Source organism: Anguilla anguilla, chromosome 8 (assembly GCF_013347855.1).
Source record: "Anguilla anguilla isolate fAngAng1 chromosome 8, fAngAng1.pri, whole genome shotgun sequence".
Lineage (NCBI taxonomy): Eukaryota > Metazoa > Chordata > Actinopteri > Anguilliformes > Anguillidae > Anguilla > Anguilla anguilla.
In genome coordinates this window covers 51,841,822-51,862,892 of record NC_049208.1, presented here as the reverse complement: position 1 = coordinate 51,862,892, position 21,071 = coordinate 51,841,822, and the positions used below count along the sequence as shown (strand labels likewise).

The 21,071-nt window shown below is 41.5% G+C and overlaps 1 protein-coding gene across 1 annotated transcript; it reads left to right on the top strand.

The window, feature by feature from the left end:
• The first annotated feature begins 2,030 nt into the window (after nucleotides 1–2,030).
• LOC118234237 (mucin-5AC-like) lies at nucleotides 2,031–21,026 on the top strand. The gene is made up of 2 exons (XM_035430646.1): nucleotides 2,031–3,319; nucleotides 20,910–21,026. The coding sequence occupies exons 1-2, from the start codon at nucleotides 2,069–2,071 to the stop codon at nucleotides 21,024–21,026; spliced, it is 1,368 nt and encodes a 455-aa protein (XP_035286537.1). The 5' UTR covers nucleotides 2,031–2,068.
• Nucleotides 21,027–21,071: the final 45 nt, after the last annotated feature.

Sequence of the window (21,071 nt, the reverse complement as noted above, 5' to 3'; positions counted from 1 at the left end):
CCTGCGCCAACCTCAACATCTGAACTACCTACTACTGCTATAAGCAGTACAGCAACAGAAACAAAAAGCACAACATTACCTGGGACAACAAATCTAGCTTCCACAGCTGCAACATCTATGACAACTGCACCAACTACATCAAATACTATAACTATGACAAGAACCGTATCAACCACATCTGTACCCACATCCACAGCCATTGACACAACGACTGCTAAAACCACAACAACTACTGGCCTATCTACAACACTGGAAGGAACAACTACTGCTATAAGCAGTACAGCAACAGAAACAAAAAGCACAACATTAGCTGGGACAACAAATCTTGTTTCCATTACCACAGCTGTAACAACTATGACAACTCCCTCAACTACAAAAAATTCTATAACTACCATAAAAACCATATCACCCACATCTGTACCCACATCCACAGCCATTGACACAACTACTGCTGAAACCACTACATCTACTGGGCTATCTACAACACCGGAGGGAACAACAACTGCTGTAAGTACTACAGGAGCACAATCAACAAGCAGAACTTTACCTGGGACAACATATCCTGCCACTACTACAACAGTTGCAAGAACAATGACATCTCCACATCCTACAACTGATTCTGGAACCACAAAGAAGAGCAGCATGAACCACAATTGTGCCCACCGCTAGAGTATCATCGACAACAACTGCTTTTAGCACAACTACAACTGAACCGACTACAAGTCCTACCCAAACTAACACAGGTAAAACAACAGCAGCTTCTGCTAGTAGTACAGGAACTGCAATAACAACAATGAAATCATCTGGGACAACGAATCGTGCATCCAGTACAACAGATAGAACAAGCACACTTGCCCCACATACAACAGTATCTGAAACTCCGACAACAATTGTGCCATCCACGTCTGTCGCCACTACAACGACATCTTACAGAAGCACAACCATTGGGACAATGACTGCTGAAACAACCACAACTCCTGCGCCAACCTCAACATCTGAACTACCTACTACTGCTATAAGCAGTACAGCAACAGAAACAAAAAGCACAACATTACCTGGGACAACAAATCTAGCTTCCACTGCTGCAACAACTATGACAACTGCACCAACTACATCAAATACTATAACTATGACAAGAACCGTATCAACCACATCTGTACTCACATCCACAGCCATTGACACAACGACTGCTAAAACCACTACAACTACTGGCCTATCTACAACACTGGAAGGAACAACTACTGCTATAAGCAGTACAGCAACAGAAACAAAAAGCACAACATTAGCTGGGACAACAAATCTTGTTTCCACTACCACAGCTGCAACAACTTTGACAACTCCCTCAACTACAACAAATTCTATAACTACCATAAAAACCATATCACCCACATCTGTACCCACATCCACAGCCATTGACACAACTACTGCTGAAACCACTACAACTACTGGGCTATCTACAACACCGGAGGGAACAACAACTGCTGTAAGTACTACAGGAGCACAAACAACAAGCAGAACTTTACCTGGGACAACATATCCTGCCACTACTACAACAGTTGCAAGAACAATGACATCTCCACATCCTACAACTGATTCTGGAACCACAACAAGAGCAGCATCAACCACATTTGTGCCCACCACTAGAGAATCATCGACAACAACTGCTTTTAGCACAACTACAACTGAACCGACTACAAGTCCAACCCAAACTAACACAGGTGAAACAACAGCAGCTTCTGCTAGTACTACAGAAACTGCAATAACAACAATGACATCATCTGGGACAATAAATCCTGCATCCAGTACAACAGATAGAACAAGCACATTTGCCCCACATACAACAGTATCTGAAACTCTGACAACAATTGTGCCATCCACGTCTGTCGCCACTACAACGACATCTTACAGAAGCACAACCATTGGGACAATGACTGCTGAAACAACCACAACTCCTGCGCCAACCTCAACATCTGAACGACCTGCTACTGCTATAAGCAGTACAGCAACAGAAACAAAAAGCACAACATTACCTAGGACAACAAATCTAGCTTCCACAGCTGCAACAACTATGACAACTGCACCAACTCCATCAAATACTATAACTATGACAAGAACTGTATCAACCACATCTGTACCCACATCCACAGCCATTGACACTACAACTACTGGCCTATCTACAACACTGGAAGGAACAACTACTGCTATAAGCAGTACAGCAACAGCAACAGAAACAAAAAGCACAACATTAGCTGGGACAACAAATCTTGTTTCCACTACCACAGCTGCAACAACTATGACAACTCCCTCAACTACAACAAATTCTATAACTACCATAAAAACCATATCACCCACATCTGTACCCACATCCACAGCCATTGACACAACTACTGCTGAAACCACTACAACTACTGGGCTATCTACAACACCGGAGGGAACAACAACTGCTGTAAGTACTACAGGAGCACAATCAACAAGCAGAACTTTACCTGGGACAACATATCCTGCCACTACTACAACAGTTGCAAGAACAATGACATCTCCACATCCTACAACTGATTCTGGAACCACAACAAGAGCAGCATCAACCACATTTGTGCCCACCACTAGAGTATCATCGACAACAACTGCTTTTAGCACAACTACAACTGAACCGACTACAAGTCCTACCCAAACTAACACAGGTGAAACAACAGCAGCTTCTGCTAGTAGTACAGGAACTGCAATAACAACAACGAAATCATCTGGGACAACGAATCCTGCATCCAGTACAACAGATAGAACAAGCCCACTTGCCCCGCATACAACAGTATCTGAAACTCCGACAACAATTGTGCCATCCACGTCTGTCGCCACTACAACGACATCTTACAGAAGCACAACCATTGGGACAATGACTGCTGAAACAACCACAACTCCTGCGCCAACCTCAACATCTGAACTACCTACTACTGCTATAAGCAGTACAGCAACAGAAACAAAAAGCACAACATTACCTAGGACAACAAATCTAGCTTCCACAGCTGCAACAACTATGACAACTGCACCAACTCCATCAAATACTATAACTATGACAAGAACTGTATCAACCACATCTGTACCCACATCCACAGCCATTGACACTACAACTACTGGCCTATCTACAACACTGGAAGGAACAACTACTGCTATAAGCAGTACAGCAACAGCAACAGAAACAAAAAGCACAACATTAGCTGGGACAACAAATCTTGTTTCCACTACCACAGCTGCAACAACTATGACAACTCCCTCAACTACAACAAATTCTATTACTACCATTAAAACCATATCACCCACATCTGTACCCACATCCACAGCCATTGACACAACTACTGCTGAAACCACTACAACTACTGGGCTATCTACAACACCGGAGGGAACAACAACTGCTGTAAGTACTACAGGAGCACAATCAACAAGCAGAACTTTACCTGGGACAACATATCCTGCCACTACTACAACAGTTGCAAGAACAATGACATCTCCACATCCTACAACTGATTCTGGAACCACAACAAGAGCAGCATCAACCACATTTGTGCCCACCACTAGAGAATCATCGACAACAACTGCTTTTAGCACAACTACAACTGAACCGACTACAAGTCCAACCCAAACTAACACAGGTGAAACAACAGCAGCTTCTGCTAGTACTACAGAAACTGCAATAACAACAATGACATCATCTGGGACAATAAATCCTGCATCCAGTACAACAGATAGAACAAGCACATTTGCCCCACATACAACAGTATCTGAAACTCTGACAACAATTGTGCCATCCACGTCTGTCGCCACTACAACGACATCTTACAGAAGCACAACCATTGGGACAATGACTGCTGAAACAACCACAACTCCTGCGCCAACCTCAACATCTGAACGACCTGCTACTGCTATAAGCAGTACAGCAACAGAAACAAAAAGCACAACATTACCTAGGACAACAAATCTAGCTTCCACAGCTGCAACAACTATGACAACTGCACCAACTCCATCAAATACTATAACTATGACAAGAACTGTATCAACCACATCTGTACCCACATCCACAGCCATTGACACTACAACTACTGGCCTATCTACAACACTGGAAGGAACAACTACTGCTATAAGCAGTACAGCAACAGCAACAGAAACAAAAAGCACAACATTAGCTGGGACAACAAATCTTGTTTCCACTACCACAGCTGCAACAACTATGACAACTCCCTCAACTACAACAAATTCTATAACTACCATAAAAACCATATCACCCACATCTGTACCCACATCCACAGCCATTGACACAACTACTGCTGAAACCACTACAACTACTGGGCTATCTACAACACCGGAGGGAACAACAACTGCTGTAAGTACTACAGGAGCACAATCAACAAGCAGAACTTTACCTGGGACAACATATCCTGCCACTACTACAACAGTTGCAAGAACAATGACATCTCCACATCCTACAACTGATTCTGGAACCACAACAAGAGCAGCATCAACCACATTTGTGCCCACCACTAGAGTATCATCGACAACAACTGCTTTTAGCATAACTACAACTGAACCGACTACAAGTCCTACCCAAACTAAAACACGGAAAACAACAGCAGCTTCTGCTAGTAGTACAGGAACTGCAATAACAACAACGAAATCATCTGGGACAACGAATCCTGCATCCAGTACAACAGATACAACAAGCACACTTGCCCCGCATACAACAGTATCTGAAACTCCGACAACAATTGTGCCATCCACGTCTGTCGCCACTACAACGACATCTTACAGAAGCAAAACCATTGGGACAATGACTGCTGAAACAACCACAACTCCTGCGCCAACCTCAACATCTGAACTACCTACTACTGCTATAAGCAGTACAGCAACAGAAACAAAAAGCACAACATTACCTGGGACAACAAATCTAGCTTCCACAGCTGCAACAACTATGACAACTGCACCAACTACATCAAATACTATAACTATGACAAGAACCGTATCAACCACATCTGTACCCACATCCACAGCCATTGACACAACGACTGCTAAAACCACAACAACTACTGGCCTATCTACAACACTGGAAGGAACAACTACTGCTATAAGCAGTACAGCAACAGAAACAAAAAGCACAACATTAGCTGGGACAACAAATCTTGTTTCCACTACCACAGCTGCAACAACTATGAGGACTCCCTGAACTACAACAAATTCTATAACTACCATAAAAACCGTATCACCCACATCTGCACCCACATCCACAGACATTGACACAACGACTGCTGAAACCACTACAACTACTGGGCTATCTACAACACTGGAGGGAACAACTACTGCTATAAGCAGTACAGCAACAGAAACAAAAAGCACAACATTACCTGGGACAACAAATCTAGCTTCCAAAGCTGCAACAACTATGACAACTGCACCAACTACACCAAATTTTATAACTACCACAAAAACCATATGAACCACATCTGTACCCACATCCACAAGCATTGACACAACGACTGCTAAATCCACTACATCTACTGGGCTATCTACAACACCGGAACGAACAACTAATGCTGTATGCAGTACAGCAACAGATACAAAGAGCACAACATTACCTGGGACAACAAATCTTGCCTCTACTCCAACTGCTGCAACAGCTACGACAACTACAACAGATTCTAAAACTACTGCAAAAACCTTATCAACCATATCTGTACCCACATCCACAGATTTTGTCAGAATTACCGTTTTATAATCTATGACATTTGCCCATTTTACAACACATTCTGGAATGACAAGAACAGCATCAACCTCATCTTTTCCCATCGTGCGTGTCAGGCACATTCCTTGCCATTTTGCACTAGGTATTCTATTGGGGGTCCAGGCTTGAATATATCTGAGGCTGCTTTGTGACAATTCTCTCTTTAAAAAATCATTAACTGTATACAAATAACCATGAATTGAATTGAACTGAATAACTGATAGCTTTGGTAGTTTTCACTGGGGCTTTTTTCAAGATAAAATATGTTTTTTAGAACTACAAGGCCAATATAATCTCTCCTCAAACTGAAATGAAAAGTATGATGATCTGACCGATGGCCCGCATCACACAAAATGTTTATCACATTTTTAACACACTGTTTTAAAATCAGCATACCTGTTTAATCAGTTGCTACTGTGGCCATGAATTATGTTTTCACAAATTTGTCCAGTTACTTTTATGTCTCTCATTGTTGACTAGAGGTTTTGTTTGCAATGCCTGTTCTGTGTGATGTAACATCTTTCCTTCATCACATTTACATATCAAATCATTGGTTTTTGTCCTCCATGACATAATCAAGTCTTACACATTTAATTTCACTGGCCAACATTGTTCAGTCATTCCAACTTACTGAAAATCTACTTCCTGCCATGTAGTCAGACAGAATGTCGGCATAGTTAAGGGAGCGCCTCCAAGCAAGTTTACACATTTGAAGGTTAATGGCAGTCCCACGGGAGGCTAGAGTGGGGTGTTGTTAGCACAGTTCATTTTGGTGTCAAACTTCATTAATCTATTTTTATTGGTATTAGTTAAAATATTAGATTATTATTATTATTATTATTATTATTATTATTATTATTTGGATTAAGTAATAATCAATTTTGCTTTATCTTACCTGTCATTTCATGGTAATTGTTGTTGTACAAGTAATGTAGGTGGGGCCTGGCTATTTAAGTAGCTCAGTTAGCAGTGACAGAAGGAGAGACTAGTGAGAGGTAGTAGGGCTACGTTCAACTGCAGCATTGAACTGCCCAGGCTGTGAAAGCCCTTTGAAAGTTAGACCAGTCTGTGCCTATTTTGTCAGTCTTTGTTTATGTTTTTCTCCATTTTTGTTTTCTAATTTTATTTGAACTCTTTGGGGTCTTTATTTGGGGTTTATTTCATTCACATTTTTTGATCTCCCTCAGTTTTTTAAATTAATTAACTAATTATTTTTTTTGCTATTAACACTGTAAATAGCTTTCACTATCTGTACTTGCTTGTGAATAAATCCAGTTTAACATCATCTGTTGGCATCTCGAGTCTTCCTGCAATCCCCCTTGACTGTGTGACAGGTTATAGCTATCAAAATACCATTAAGGAGGGCAAATGAGTGTGCTGTATTGAAGCCAGAGGAAAGAGACTCTGCTGTCATCACTGTCCCCACATAACATCCCTTGGTCTGCAGATACTGCTGGATTGTTCTCATCTCCTCATTTTCACTCAGAAACTTATTTTTATGATTGGTGTTATTCTCACTCGCTCACTCAGTGTTGTGACACACTTGAAGAAATATTAGAAGATTTAACTGTTGCAGCAGTTTATTTATTAGTCAGACTAGTTGCCTTTTGCTTTTCAGATGATCGAACAACTCGGATAACTAAACCGAGATATTGGTTATTGCACTTGACTTATTGATAGCGTTTTTGTTAAATAGCTGCCAGGTGATGATTCCCAGCTTCTGTTAAATCAATGTTATGTTCAACTCTAACAGTGTTTGTGTAAATCCAAGAATCCAAAAGGGATCAATCTGCTCTATCAGTGTAAAATTCACTGCAGTTCAGACCAAATCACAGGTTCCCTTATTGCATTTCTAGTATAAATCAGGATACTGGGATGATTTAAATACTGACCCCCCCCCCCCCCCCCCCCCCATTTAGCAGATACCCCTCTGCAAACCAATGAATGTATCACTGATGTTTAACAATCAATTTATGAGTCATTCTACTTAAAGCCATATCAAGGCTGCGGCATTAACATCAAAAAGCTGAGGCATAAACATCAAGTATCTTATCTTAATAGTAATGAAACTGTGGAACGATCTTATCAGAAAGTGGCTTTTAATGGCCTTAGCAACAATGGAATGGTATCACCAAGTGCCATTTTGTAACCTTAGCAACAATGGAACTAACTGAATGACTCTGTAGAATGTAAATACATTCAAAAATGTATTAAAACTAACCACGAGAGGGAGCCAGCTGCCTACGGATAGTGTAGAACAAAAGCTATTACAATGTACGACTGTTATTGTCAACACAGTGTTGCATTCCACTGAACTTAGGCCAATTGTTTAAGAGCTTGTTTAATTAATGAAGATAAGATAAGAAAACTTTATTGTCCATTACATTTACATGAAATGGAAATTTGCCTGTGGCATTCTGGCAACACAGTGTACAACAGACAGAAAGAAGCTGCTATAATTTTTCTGACTTTTAAAGCTCATTATACCAAGGTTTTTTTTTTTTTTTTACCACCTATGGACTGCAACAATGAGTTCTCAGGCCAAAAAATATCAGGAGAGCCCCCCGTATTTTTTGTAACAGATTAAAAATAATTACACTCCATATCCTGGGCCCCTTTCAGGCTCAGACCTGGGACAATGTGTTCCAGTTGCCCCCGCACTAGAAAATGGATGGATGAATGGATGGATAAATAGGTTTTATTTGACAAAAATGGATCATTCCTAAAAAACATTTTTTTAAATGTTTGCATGCTGCACAACGTTGCTTTTTTGTGAAATATTTAAACACGAACGATGAAAATCCACTCATTTAAGTTTGTTAGAGTTCAATGTTTATTATAATTGAACCCAGAAAAAGAGGTTTGAATAGAAAAAAAAACAGATAATTTCAAAGAAAAAATAACAATTTTCATTGTCGCCCATTGTTGCTGTATGGCAAAATATCATAATGTGGGCAGTAGAGCGTGGAGAAAGAGAGGAAGGCCTTGATGTATCACTGATTACTGTCCGCGGAACTCCAGCGGATACAGTGCAAGATGTGAACCACTAGTTATCCACAAAAACAGGAAGGCCAAGTTAAAGTTTGCACCTAAATGAGCCTGCAATGTTTAAAAAAAAAAAAGGTCCTGTGGACAGATGAGACCCAGATTGACTTGTGTAAGAGTGAGGGCAATAGCAAAGTGGGGAGGCCTAAATGGACTACCCAAGATCCAAAGCACCCCCCCCCCTCATCTGTGAAACACGGGGGTGGGGGTGTTACGGTTTGGGCACGCATGGCTGCCACAGGTACTTGCTCACTTCTCTTCAGTGATGATGTCACTGCTGATAGCAGCAGCAGAATGAATTATGAAGTGTACAGAAGCATCCTATCTGCTCAGGTTCAAGTGAACGGCTCCAAACTCATTGGACGGTGCTTCCCGCATCTCAAAGCCAAAAACAGGAAAATCTTTGAGTGCCCTAGTCAGCCGCTCGATCTCAATCCAACTCAAAACGTGTATCATAAGCTGAAGAGAATCACTGAAAAAGGGTTATGATTGAACCAAAAAGAGTTAGTTTCTGAATTAAACAAATGGGCATTGTTTTATCACTACTGTAAAGCAGTACAATGTAGGAAACTGATCTGCGTTTGAATGGAGTGTACCAAACCTGACAGAAATGATGGGCTCCCGAAAATTAGATGCCGTATATTGTTTGGGAAGGCAATATTGAAAAAGGTAATGCTCTAATGATTGCCACTAGTTTACATTCTAATTAAAGTTTATAGCTGAAAAAGAGAGTTACCTATTTATCATTTCCCTCTCAAAGTCAGGAATATTTCAGAATTCCAAACAATTTATATTCCGGATGTGTATTTAAAATGAGTTCTCAATCACAGGGGGAAAAACTTTTAATAAAATAAAAAGAGTTGAGTTGATTCTAAATTTTTAGAATTTAGATGTTCTACAACAATTATTTCTATATTTTCTTTTCTTTTTCCGTGGAACTCCAGGCGTTGGTTTTCTCTTATTTTCGTACAATTTTTTGAAACACTTCCTGAACGACTTGCAATTTAGACTGCAATTTAAAAAAAACAAAAAAAAAAAAACAATTCCATATCTATGCCAGTCGTGATAAGAGCACTATGGAGCCATTCCGTCGGTATTCACCGAGGGCTCGAAAAGATTTATGGGCCCTTTGTCTGGTGGGCACAGAGAAACAAAGCCAGGCGCTTCGGCCGCGAGAGTAACGCCGAGAAACGCGATCATTGTTTACGCAAACGCTCGCCTCCCGTGGCACCAGCGCTGGCATTTGGCGGGGGGGGGGGGGGGGCGGTGGGGTGGGTGATTGGGGGGACGGGGGGTGGTGGGGGAGGGGGCAAATCTCTGTTGTTAAACTGACAGGGAGGAAAAAGTAAAAAAAATGTGAAATTTCTGGGAGTGCTGTTCCACCCGCTCGGCCCGCTGGCTTCCTCGCCGAGATACGGAGACCTATTCTAGGCCGTCTCCAGCGACTGGCTGTGACCCCGCCCTGCTCAACGCCCCCCCCCCCCCCCCCCCAAAGCGCCCGAAAGAGCGGTGAGGGCAGCACGTAGGAGCGGGCGCGGGCGGCTCTATTATTAGACTTCGATTGTCTGCTGGCGGCAAGGGATACCGGGTAACATTTTTTTGGGCGGGTCCATCAGCGAAGGAGTAGGCTGGGGACACACTTGTGGCAGGTTAGGCCACATACCTGCGCTATGCTGGTGCGGCAGGACGGGGAAATGGTCCGTTTGGTGACACAATGTGACAAGCTGTTTTGCAAAAACCGCACGTCGCCATCCCATTTTTTTGGTCTTCTTTGAAGATATTTGAAAAGCTATCCGAATCAAGGCCGTGAGTCGCTGTTTCTTTTAGGGGTGATTTTAAAATGCACCACGTGCGTGATCAAGCACCGTCCACAGTGCAAGAATTTACCCACCTGTGAAAAGCATAACAGATACCTGTAACGTGGGCAGTTGCCAGTCAGACCCCCCACAGGGGTGTAGTATCCCACCTCCGCACAAAGTAAAATGTCTAGTGTTCATTGAACTCTAACAGAGTCCATACGAGTTCACTCTGCCCATAGTGGACTCATATAAACGCTGTAAGAGATTGGTTGATTTAACACTGAGCATTTTACTCTGTTGGTAGCTTTTGAGAGGTCACAGGGAAGGGCGTGTTCTTCTGACCGGGCATCGCTGCATGTAACTCAGGATAGTCCTCATTTCTCGCCCAGTTCACAGTGGAGAAACGTCGACCCTGAAACTGATGGAAAGCTGACGAAATTGTTTTTCACCGGTTCTGTTTGCATCCTGACGTTCGACACGACAGTGAATGGTGAACCTTCAGAACGGACCTGTTCTCTTCTCGAAACAGAGCACCGCCCGAATATGGTAAATGAAGAATATCGCTTACTCGGTTACCATTCCACAATGGTTTTTGAAACACTAATAACTTTCATGTTATTAGTATTTTAAGAAGGCTGAGCTAATTATTATCCCAACAGAATGGTGCAGTGCACTATGGGATTCAAGCAGTCATTGCAGTACTAAACATGACTACTCTCATTTGCATAACATTAATATGTCCCAAACATTATTATGCCCTGAAATGAGGGGGACTATATAAAAGTGCTGTTATTTCTACATAGTGAAACCAAATTGTTTTTGTTTTTTTTGAATCTGCACTTTAATCACATGTAAATTGTTTGATTACAAATATCAACAATTGTGGAGCGCAGAGCCAAATTAAAAAAAAAAATGTATTTGTGCCAAACATTATGGAGCTCACTGAATTTTCGGGAAGAGATTTTTTTGTACTCAAGATCACATCTGTCCAGGTGACCGTCTCAAAAAAGATGGTTCAGTTCTTTGAATTTATTTTTACCTATGCTGCTCAATTTACCCGATGACTGGAAGTTCAGTTGGAAGGGCTTTCTCCAGTTAGTAGGCTTTAAGGACGATTCGCATTAAATATGCAAACACAAGTGCTGCTGGGTAACAGAGTGGTTTTATTTTTACAATAACCCGGCAATGGAGTGTGCCAGTTCTCACCTTAGTGGGCAGTGTGCTTGCGTGATTGACAGTGCACTGCTGTTTCCCTGCAGTTTGCCTCAGGAAAAATACAAACATGCAACTACAATTCGCATTCTTCTGAGATATAAGGAGGAACAGTGGCTGTTATGCATTTGTGTTTAGGGTTTTGGGAAATGGAGCATAATTTCAAGAAATGTGTCTTGGCAATAAAAAAAAACTGTAAACGAAAATGAAAGTTTGACTTTTTTCCTAGTTTCTGTTGATACTGTGGATGTTTTCTTGATGTCTTGGAAGCTACGTGTCTACTGTGAATCACAGTTTTGATATATGTGAGAAAGAAAACCAGTGTGCGCAAACCCAAATATAGACCATTTAAAAAACCTGGCTACACTTGGTTGAAAAAAGGTTAAAGTTTTCTAGCCAATTGGGACATAGCCAGGCTATATCCCAATTGGCTAGAAATTTTTTCGGCATGGCGGGGGAAGGTCTATGACCGAGACCCCTACATCCGTGTTCACCTCCTCCAGACCATGGAGGAGGCTTGTTTAGATATTACAGTTGAGGCTTGCTAGGGGTGGATAAGGCATGCAAGGGGTTTTTCCCCCCTGCTGCCTGGCTGGGGCTAATATTGTCTGTGATGTTGATGAGAATCTCTGGCCTGACCCAGACCAGAGACAGGAAACTGAGGCAGAATAAATGTGATTTCTTTCTTTATGTACAAACAGTTTTTTTTTCATTGGTTTATTTTGGTAAATACATGGAAATTATTTTACTGTATTCTACGTTCTTTATGTATCAGTTGCATATTTTTACAGAACATTTACTTTTTCACTCAATTTCAGTTCATTTTACTGCAGTACATTGATGAAGTAAATTTTTTTGCAAATTTATACATGTGTTGTGTCTTTATATTGTGTTCAACATGTAAAGAGGTTGTTCTAGCGGAAAACCATAAGCACCATTATTCATTGCAGTTACAGGTTATTACGGTAGTGTATTGAATTGATCTCACCAGTGTGTAATGGCTATTTTGTAGTGTATGTGTATTTGATGGCTTTTGTGTGATGTCTGAAGGCAAAGTTTGGTTTAGATGTAAGATTACATGGTTTTGAGTGGAGAGTTTGGTTTTGACATGGAAGTTTGAAGTTTGTGAAGATGATTGTGCAGTTATGCATTTGTGTTTAGAGTTTTGGGAAATGGAGCATAATTTCAAGAAATGTGTCTTGGCAAACAAAAGAAAACTGTAAACGAAAGTGAAAGTTTGACTTTTGTCCTATTTTCTGTTGATACTGTGGATGTTTTCTAGGATGTTTTGGCAGCTACGTGTCTACTGTGAATCACAGTTTTGATATATGTGAGAAAGAAGACCAGTGCGCACAAGCCCAAATATAGACCATTTAGAAAACCTGGCTACACTTGGTTGAAAAAAAGTTAAAGTTTTCTAGCCAATTGGGACATAGCCAGGCTATATCCGGGTAAATTGGAGGTACCCTGAGCTAACCTAGTCCGTTTATGTCAAAACCTCTCAACCTAGATTTTCACCCCTCTGGACGTCTAAATACCGTCTAGATTTGGGCGTGTGCTCACTGGAAATTGCAAAGTCATCGCTGAAACCGAATGGTTGTTAGTGTGTAACCCGTTCGCTTCTAATTCTTCTGAACCCTCTGAGTCAATCAGTCAGCGATGATTCCCAGGGGTTCTGCAGACAGACCGACTCACGTGCTTAATCAAAACACAGAATTAACCGATAGCTTCAGCAGACAATAAAGATGCTTCGGTCTCTATTGCACCAAATAGTACTTCGGTGCATTTCAAATACATCATTGCAGTTCAAGTAAAAGAGAGATTCTTTTTTTTTTCTTTTTTCTTTTTTGCCATTTGTAATCATCATGTCAATGTGGTCTAGACAATGATTTACTGAAAACTGAGCAAACAGGCACACACAAGTAGAAGTGGATTTCTAAACTGAGTGTGACTAGTCATGTTATAGCTGAATGGTTCATTAAAAAAAACATTTCCTTTTGGAAAATGACCAAGGCAAAGAAAAAAAAAAATTTCACAATTTTTATCTAATGATCAAATTCTCAAACAAAGGGTCCTTTAAGGGGTGGCCAGGGCGCCCACAGAAGGTTAAAAATAGAAACTTACTGTGTTCAGAACTATCAGCAATGAGGAGTAAACTTCCACAGAATGGGAGGAGAGTGTGTGTGTATGTGTGTGCGCGTATGTGTGTGTGTGTGTGTGTGCGTGAGTGTGTGCGTGTGTGTGTGTATGTGTGTGTGGTTGTGTATGTGTGTGTGTGTGCATGTGTGTGTGCGTGTGTGAGTATGTGTGTGCATGTGTGTGTGTGGTTGTGTATGTGTGTGTGTGTGCATGTGTGTGTGCGTGTGTGAGTATGTGTGTGCATGTGTGTGTGTGCGTGCGTGTGTGTGTGTGCGTGTGTACGTGTGTGTGCGTGTGTGTGTATGTGTGTGTAATCAGATGTGTGCTGAGGCCCATCCTTTCAATGCATGTAGTCTTCTGAATGCCTTCTTCTAATTCCCAGCTGTGTGTTCCCTATGTCCAGTCTTTAAGTTAGCAGTGCTCTTCTCTATCCATCTTCTTCAACAACAAAAATGTACAGTAAATGTTTAGTGTAAAATCAACACTCATCCTTATATCCTGTGTGGACTCATATAAACTGTTAGAGTAGACTAACACTGAATCCCACTGAAGTCCATATGAAACAATACTTAGTAGATTTAAGCCTCCTTTAGCACATCAAAGCACTTTATAATAGAATGCCGGTGTAAAAAACTGGGTCTTGAGACAGCGTTAAAAAAATGAAAAAAAAAGAGTCAATGTCTCTGACACTGGAAAAAAGCGTCACCTCAGGAATGATAGCTGTCTGCTTGCCGCAGGCTCCCGGTTGAGTTTGGGGTTTTCGAATTCACGTGTGCCTGAAGTTCACGATGACAGAAATGTCAGGCCCTTTCCACTCCGTTAATTACGACTTTGGCTCAAAGGACAAAGGACGCGATCGATGACGGTGCACCGTCACTGGAAACATCGTTTTTGGAAGTTCTGCGCAAGCACGGTTCATCTGATTGACAGCTTAACTAGACACCTAAGCTGCCTTGAGTATGTGCTGAGTACTTTCTTTATCCTCTGCTGAGAAGCCTTCTCAGGAATCGCTGAACTCTGGTATCGAAATTAACTGCTTTTATTTTTTTTTCAAACATTTTTTCCCCCCGCCTTCTGGTCATGTTGGCAGGCTCATCTACACCAGGCAAGACCAACAGAGCGCAGAAAAGCATTTGAATCCAAAACAAATACGTATTTGACCTCTCTCCTGGAATCAGAGCATAATTAGCCCTGGTTTCCTCACACCCTGCACCAGTGTTCGTTGCTTCTACATCATGTGTGATTCTGTGGCCCCAGAGATCTTTCGCCTAGCTTTCCCCCCACCCAAAACCCCCCTCCCCATCACCCACGCCGATCCATCCCCTCTATCCGCAGCCCGTATGGATACAGGATCCTGATCCTGTTCGTTTGAGGGGAACAAGGCCCAGAGTCTTATTTTCCTTTTTTGATTGTTTTTTTTTTTTTTTTTTAAACAGGATAGCCTCTTCCCACACAGCAACATGGAAAAAGGGATAAGAGGCTATTTTTGCTTTGAATGGAGGGTTAAAAAAAAGACCACCTCTGGGGAAAACTTGCCGAAAATAAACACAGCGGCATTTTTTGTAATATAATAATATATATATAACAACAAAGTTCTGAATATTTAGGGAGACACTTAATCAGCATGCGATGCAAAAACGCCTAAAACCTGCTACAAAATATTTTTTCTCACAAAATAAGAACACGTTTTGAATCAAATTTTCTTCATTCTTCTTTCTGTATAATCCTATGAGAAAAGATACTATTTAAAAGGGACTCTTCACCTCAAATTCTCATTTCACCATTCTTCTGAATATGAAACTGAAAGATGACATTTTTTGTAGTTTTGATATGAGGTCAGGTCTGGGTTAAAAAAAACCCAGATGATTCAGGTTGTCTCTGCTCACAAGTACTAGTTCAAATAAAGCCCAAATGATCACTTGTGAGATTTAAATCTTGCTTGAACATGTGGTCTGTTTGGGACAATTCATTCTCCTCTTGGTTTAAAATGGATTTCCCTCCGTGGGTTTAGTGTTGAAAAAATCTGGTGTAACACGTCTTCAGAGATAAGATACATGCAAAAATATACTCAAACTGGATTTGTCAGTTCTGACAGAAGGCAACTATAATTTCAGAATGGATTCTTTGTGCCTGATTGAGTACGTTCTGCTACTGTACCAGTGCTAATGTTGGAAGCCTAGTCATTGTGTGAATACACAACAAGGTCTATGTTTCTAAAGTCTCCAGTGTGAAGCAGGGCATGCAATAGAGAGGGCAGCAGTTCGTTGCAGGACCACGTGAGTTGTTAAAATAATTTTATTATAACCCTGGTCATTGGAATATTAATTTGCCTGAAGAAAGAAATTAACAGAAATAACTCACTGAAACACATTTGCTTTTCCTTGTCTTAGGAAAACAGACCTTCAAGAACCAACAGTTGTAACAAATAAATAACAGAAGAATGAAAAAATATGCATTCATTGAGCGTTCAGCTGGAAATAAAGCCAGCAGTTATGAAGCAGAACCAGGGCATAGAGAAACAATGAATCAGGCCAAGGGAAGTATTTCCTGTTGATAACACTTCGGGTCAACAGCATTCTTAAAGATGATGTGCTTTTCTGAATTAAACACCTTCCCCCCTTATCAGCCATTAATGCGAAAGTCGTCAGGGTTCAGCAACTACCCATTATGGAGAGAAGCAGCCATGCAATGGTCCATTTCCAAGAAGAATTTAAAGTATTGCCGCTATTGCACATGACCTGGTATGACTGACTAAAGAAAGATTTCCAGAAAACTCTGGAGATTAAATGCTGTTTTTATTCTGTCTGTCATTTGCCTGTGGCATTGAAGACCAGAATGCTAGTAGATCATGAGACACTTCATGCAGGAAATAAATTATCTTTGATTGTATCTTGGCTGCCAATCAAAACAAGCAAACCACATGAACGACAAACAAATAAACCAGTGGTTCCAAGCTGTACGCCCCAGAGTTTTCAATATGGGTACAAATTTGGATACAAATTTCTCACATCTTTGGTCCCGCCCACCGCCCCACTCCAGTCCACTCCGCTTCTTGAGCATATCAAAACAATGTCGTTGGCAACGGGGCTGAAAACAATGACCACACACGATCTCAACAAGGAGGAGGAAGAAATGTCGAATAAGTTACTGAATGCAAGGTCCCCTGCATTGCCAGACCAAAGGCTCGGCATGACTGCGGGGGGCTGGAATGGAGACTGCAGGTCATGCCAGGGCTCCTATCGTGCACTTCCCGTCTGAAAAGGGCATGTGCACACTGGTTGCGAAAAGTAGGGTTCTGCTGGTGAGACGCCTTGTGCAATACGTAGGCGCATTGTTAAATATTGCGTTATTCACTTGTGTGATGCCTTATAGCACATTAAGAAGAAAAAAACAACAACAAAAAAACCCATTATGCCAAAAACCAAAAAGGTAATAAACCAGGTTTTTGATACTTTAAAGAGGATATAAGCTGGCATTTCCTGGTCTGCCATCAAAGGTACTGTATTAATGGGGCATTTTTGGGGATTTCAGCGCCTTATCTGGTACTTTGTATCTGCTCATACTCTCTCTAAACAGCACCCAGTGTCTCTACTGAGAGCTTGTTTTTCTTATGTCTGCATTGGGGCATGCCTATCTAGGCTGTTCCATAACCACAGTCATTCCTACCCCTCACAAGCCCGTACAGCTATCTCCATATCCACCGGACAAAATCTTCACAAGAATTTCAATCTAAACACATGAAGACATTTAGTTATTCTTAGCTTTCACAAAACCCTGTATTTAGCGTGTTGGATTTCAGTCAGTTGTCATGGCCTTGTAATTGTTGAACAGAATGTGTAATGCGTTAAGCTGTATTTTGTGAGACCTTGATGTTCCAGTTGGGGTGCTCAAAGGAGGGTTTGAGAACTGGTAATACAGCCATAAGGTGACGCATTGGAATATTGGGGTGGTGTAAAAGATAAATGCACTTACCTGGGATTGCTTTAGGAAATGTCAAACTGAATAAATTATGTATGGATTATACACAGCAACGATACACTACCAGACAGGGTGGGTTGTTTCCAGACCTGGGTCAACCTGGGTCTTACCTTGTTTTGGATTCAAATACTTTTCTACACTTTGCTGATCTTGTCTGGTGTATTGGAGCCAATGAAATACTCTCAAAAAGTGCAAATCCCGCCTTCCGGTCAGATTGGCAGGCTCAATTACATCAGGCAAGATCAATAGAGCACAGAAAAGTATCTGAATCCTAAACAAATACGTATTTGACCCAGGTCTAGTTGTTTTCCACTGTATTGTACATATCGTTGAAGGTTTGTTTATTTCAGTTTACAGTGTATACTTATCAAACCTATGGAACAGGATTGTGGAGATAATGTCAAAAGATTACCATTTTACCCAAGAGACAAAAGCACGTCTCTCACGCAGCTGTACAAAAAAAATAAAGGAATTAATACGCATACGCACGTACACTCATGCCGACACTCACTCTCACACACAAACACACGCGCACACACGCACTCACATGCAATAACACACATAAACACGCACATTTGCACACATACCGTACACATTCATTCGTGGAGCAGTGCACCTTTAGGGACAGAACGAAAACAAACCCGAGACAATTTGGTCATTAATCACCCCATTATCAGCCCCCCATCAAAGGCGTATGGGTTCCCTCATTACAGCACCAAGAGCCCCCCGTCCCGCCGTTTCCCCAACGTTTTTCCTTTCTCTTCTTTTCGGCAGGAACGCGTCAGGAATGCTGAAACGGCATCCTGTTTTTCGCCCGATAGCCCCCGTCGGAGAGCTCTGAGAATGCGAGATTGCGGGGACCTTTTGATGCGGGCATACTGGACAGCACAGCGCTGACAGGAAGCAGGCACGCAGGAATGTCCCCTGCTTCTGAATGACCTCATCCTTCAACGTTTTCCTGGGGGACAGCGGCGAAAAAACACTCGCCTGGTTTTCTTAAAGGGGGGGTTGGACATTTATGTCTGTCTTCACAAAAAAAGGAAACTGGGCTTGTGGATGCAGTGACAAAGTTTATAATGTGCTATAATGTGATCTACTGTACGCACAAGGTCATTCACCAAATAAATACATTGTTTAACTCTGAGCTTAATTTTCCTAAGACGTTCCACTTTTCCACAGAAACAAAAAGTGCATAGTTGAATTTACCTGACACTTATCACTCAAGTTTCCCTGGCAAGGCTGATTGTTAAATGTTTAGTATGTAAATACAAATGCTTTTCGTGGGGTTCCCCTTCTCGGACATGGACATAACTTGGACTCAGTGGACACAGATACGGGTAGAGCTGGGATAAAATTTAACGGTAGCGACTGACAAGAATTTGCAGTTTACAGTAATGGCAACAGCGATTCCTGAAATGAAACCCTGTGTTCTCAGAAACACCCCCCCACCCCTAGCAAAAATGCTAGGTCGACAAAAGAGGTTGCATACCTGAAGAAAAGTATACCGTGAGAAGTTAACACCTGATTTTTTCGTAAAAACATTCAAAAGAGGTGCATGTAAACAGTCACAGGCTTGGTGTATGTAAATAGGGGTACACACTGTCCCCAGTCTGTTGATGTTCTTCCTCATGTGGTTTAAAAAAATGCACACATCTGATTTTACGTACACTTGTGAGGACTTAGCATTTTGGTTCTCTTCTGAGGTGTTGAAATCCTCAGGCTGGGACCACCACCACTGGGATTAATGGAAATGGAACAATGTCATCTGATACCGACGTATTTTGGCCTGAAATGTATGTAGCTATGATTTGTTTTTAGGTGAAAAGAAAACATTGAACTGACAAAATCTGTGAGTTGTAGGCAATTGAGTTTGATGTGTGTGAACAGATGCATTAAATGTTAAGCAAACCACACAAGACAATCATAACGCAATAATTTAATTTATTGATAAACAGCATAAAAAAATTGTCACAAATATGTCTTTTTGACAAATATACAACTAATACAAACATAAGTTAACATAACATAATGTAGAAAAATAAATATTAATATAAACATAAATTAAAGAGCACTGGAATGAGACGAGGATAAATAAACCAGACGAGACTGAAGAAAATCGCTTTGAGCTGCCTTGTTGCTTCCCCTGTGTAGTGACAGCAACATCAAATAAACAACTTAAGCAAACCACGCCAAAATACGTTTGCGTCCCGACAGACTTCGCATGCATGTGCAGATTCATTCGGTAAAACAAACATGGCTGCTTACGAAAATAGTTTTTCTTCTGACTGTAATAAGGATCATCCTTGCATTTTCTTAAATGCCATTGGGTAATTATTGTTAAGCCAGAAAAAAACGCCTTTTGTTGGGAAAAAAAAAAAGAAAAAAAACCTCGGTTTTTAAAAAATGTTGGCACCGCTGAAATATGACGGCGAACAGAAAAATGATCTTAAAAATATTACAATATGTAATAATATTTAATCTGTTTATTTTATGTTCTGACTGTTGTGTGTTTACAGCTGCTCACTAACAAAAAACCTCACGTGAACCAGCTTCAATCGCAGATTAAATCTAATGACTTTCGAGGTTGACTTCCTGTGCCAGTGTGCCTTCTGTAACCCTTCGCCCGTAACACAGACCAGAGAGGACCTTGGACCTCGAGGGGGCAGCGTGTACTGAGGACGCTGCCCCCTCGAACCCAGCTATTCGCACACAGCCGGCAGGACTCCCCACTGGGGATCCGGCTCTCTCCTCTGATACAGAGGAACTGAAGTAAAGAGCATTCTGAAAAAAAGCCCTGTGCTGGAACTCAGCCGATTCCAACAACAGGGGAAAAAAAAGGTGCTTGACAGTTAAATAAATAATCACACAGAGACACAGAACCTCGGCTAGTTTCGTCAGCGCAAGTCTGGACGCCAGAAACAGCGCAGCCGTAATGCAGCATAAACCCGCTGCCCTTCGCGTATCATGCTTAGATCACCCTGAGCCACAGCGTTCGATGCCAGTGCAGCTCGCGCATCGAACACCTCGATAATAAAGTCGACCGTCTTCGCAAAGATGTGTTCGCAGGTATGGGCGGGCTGAGGCTCTGAAGCTCTCCGTGCGGAAAGCTGCAGAATAATTACGTTCTTCGGCGC

Excerpts from the sequence above, each read along its gene's own strand:
- LOC118234237 (XM_035430646.1), top strand. The coding sequence starts at position 2,069 with ATGACAACTGCACCAACTCCATCAAATACTATAACTATGACAAGAACT. Across the intron at positions 3,320-20,909 it reads AAACCATATCACCCACATCT|ATCACCCTGAGCCACAGCGT; the intron begins GTACCCACATCC and ends TATCATGCTTAG.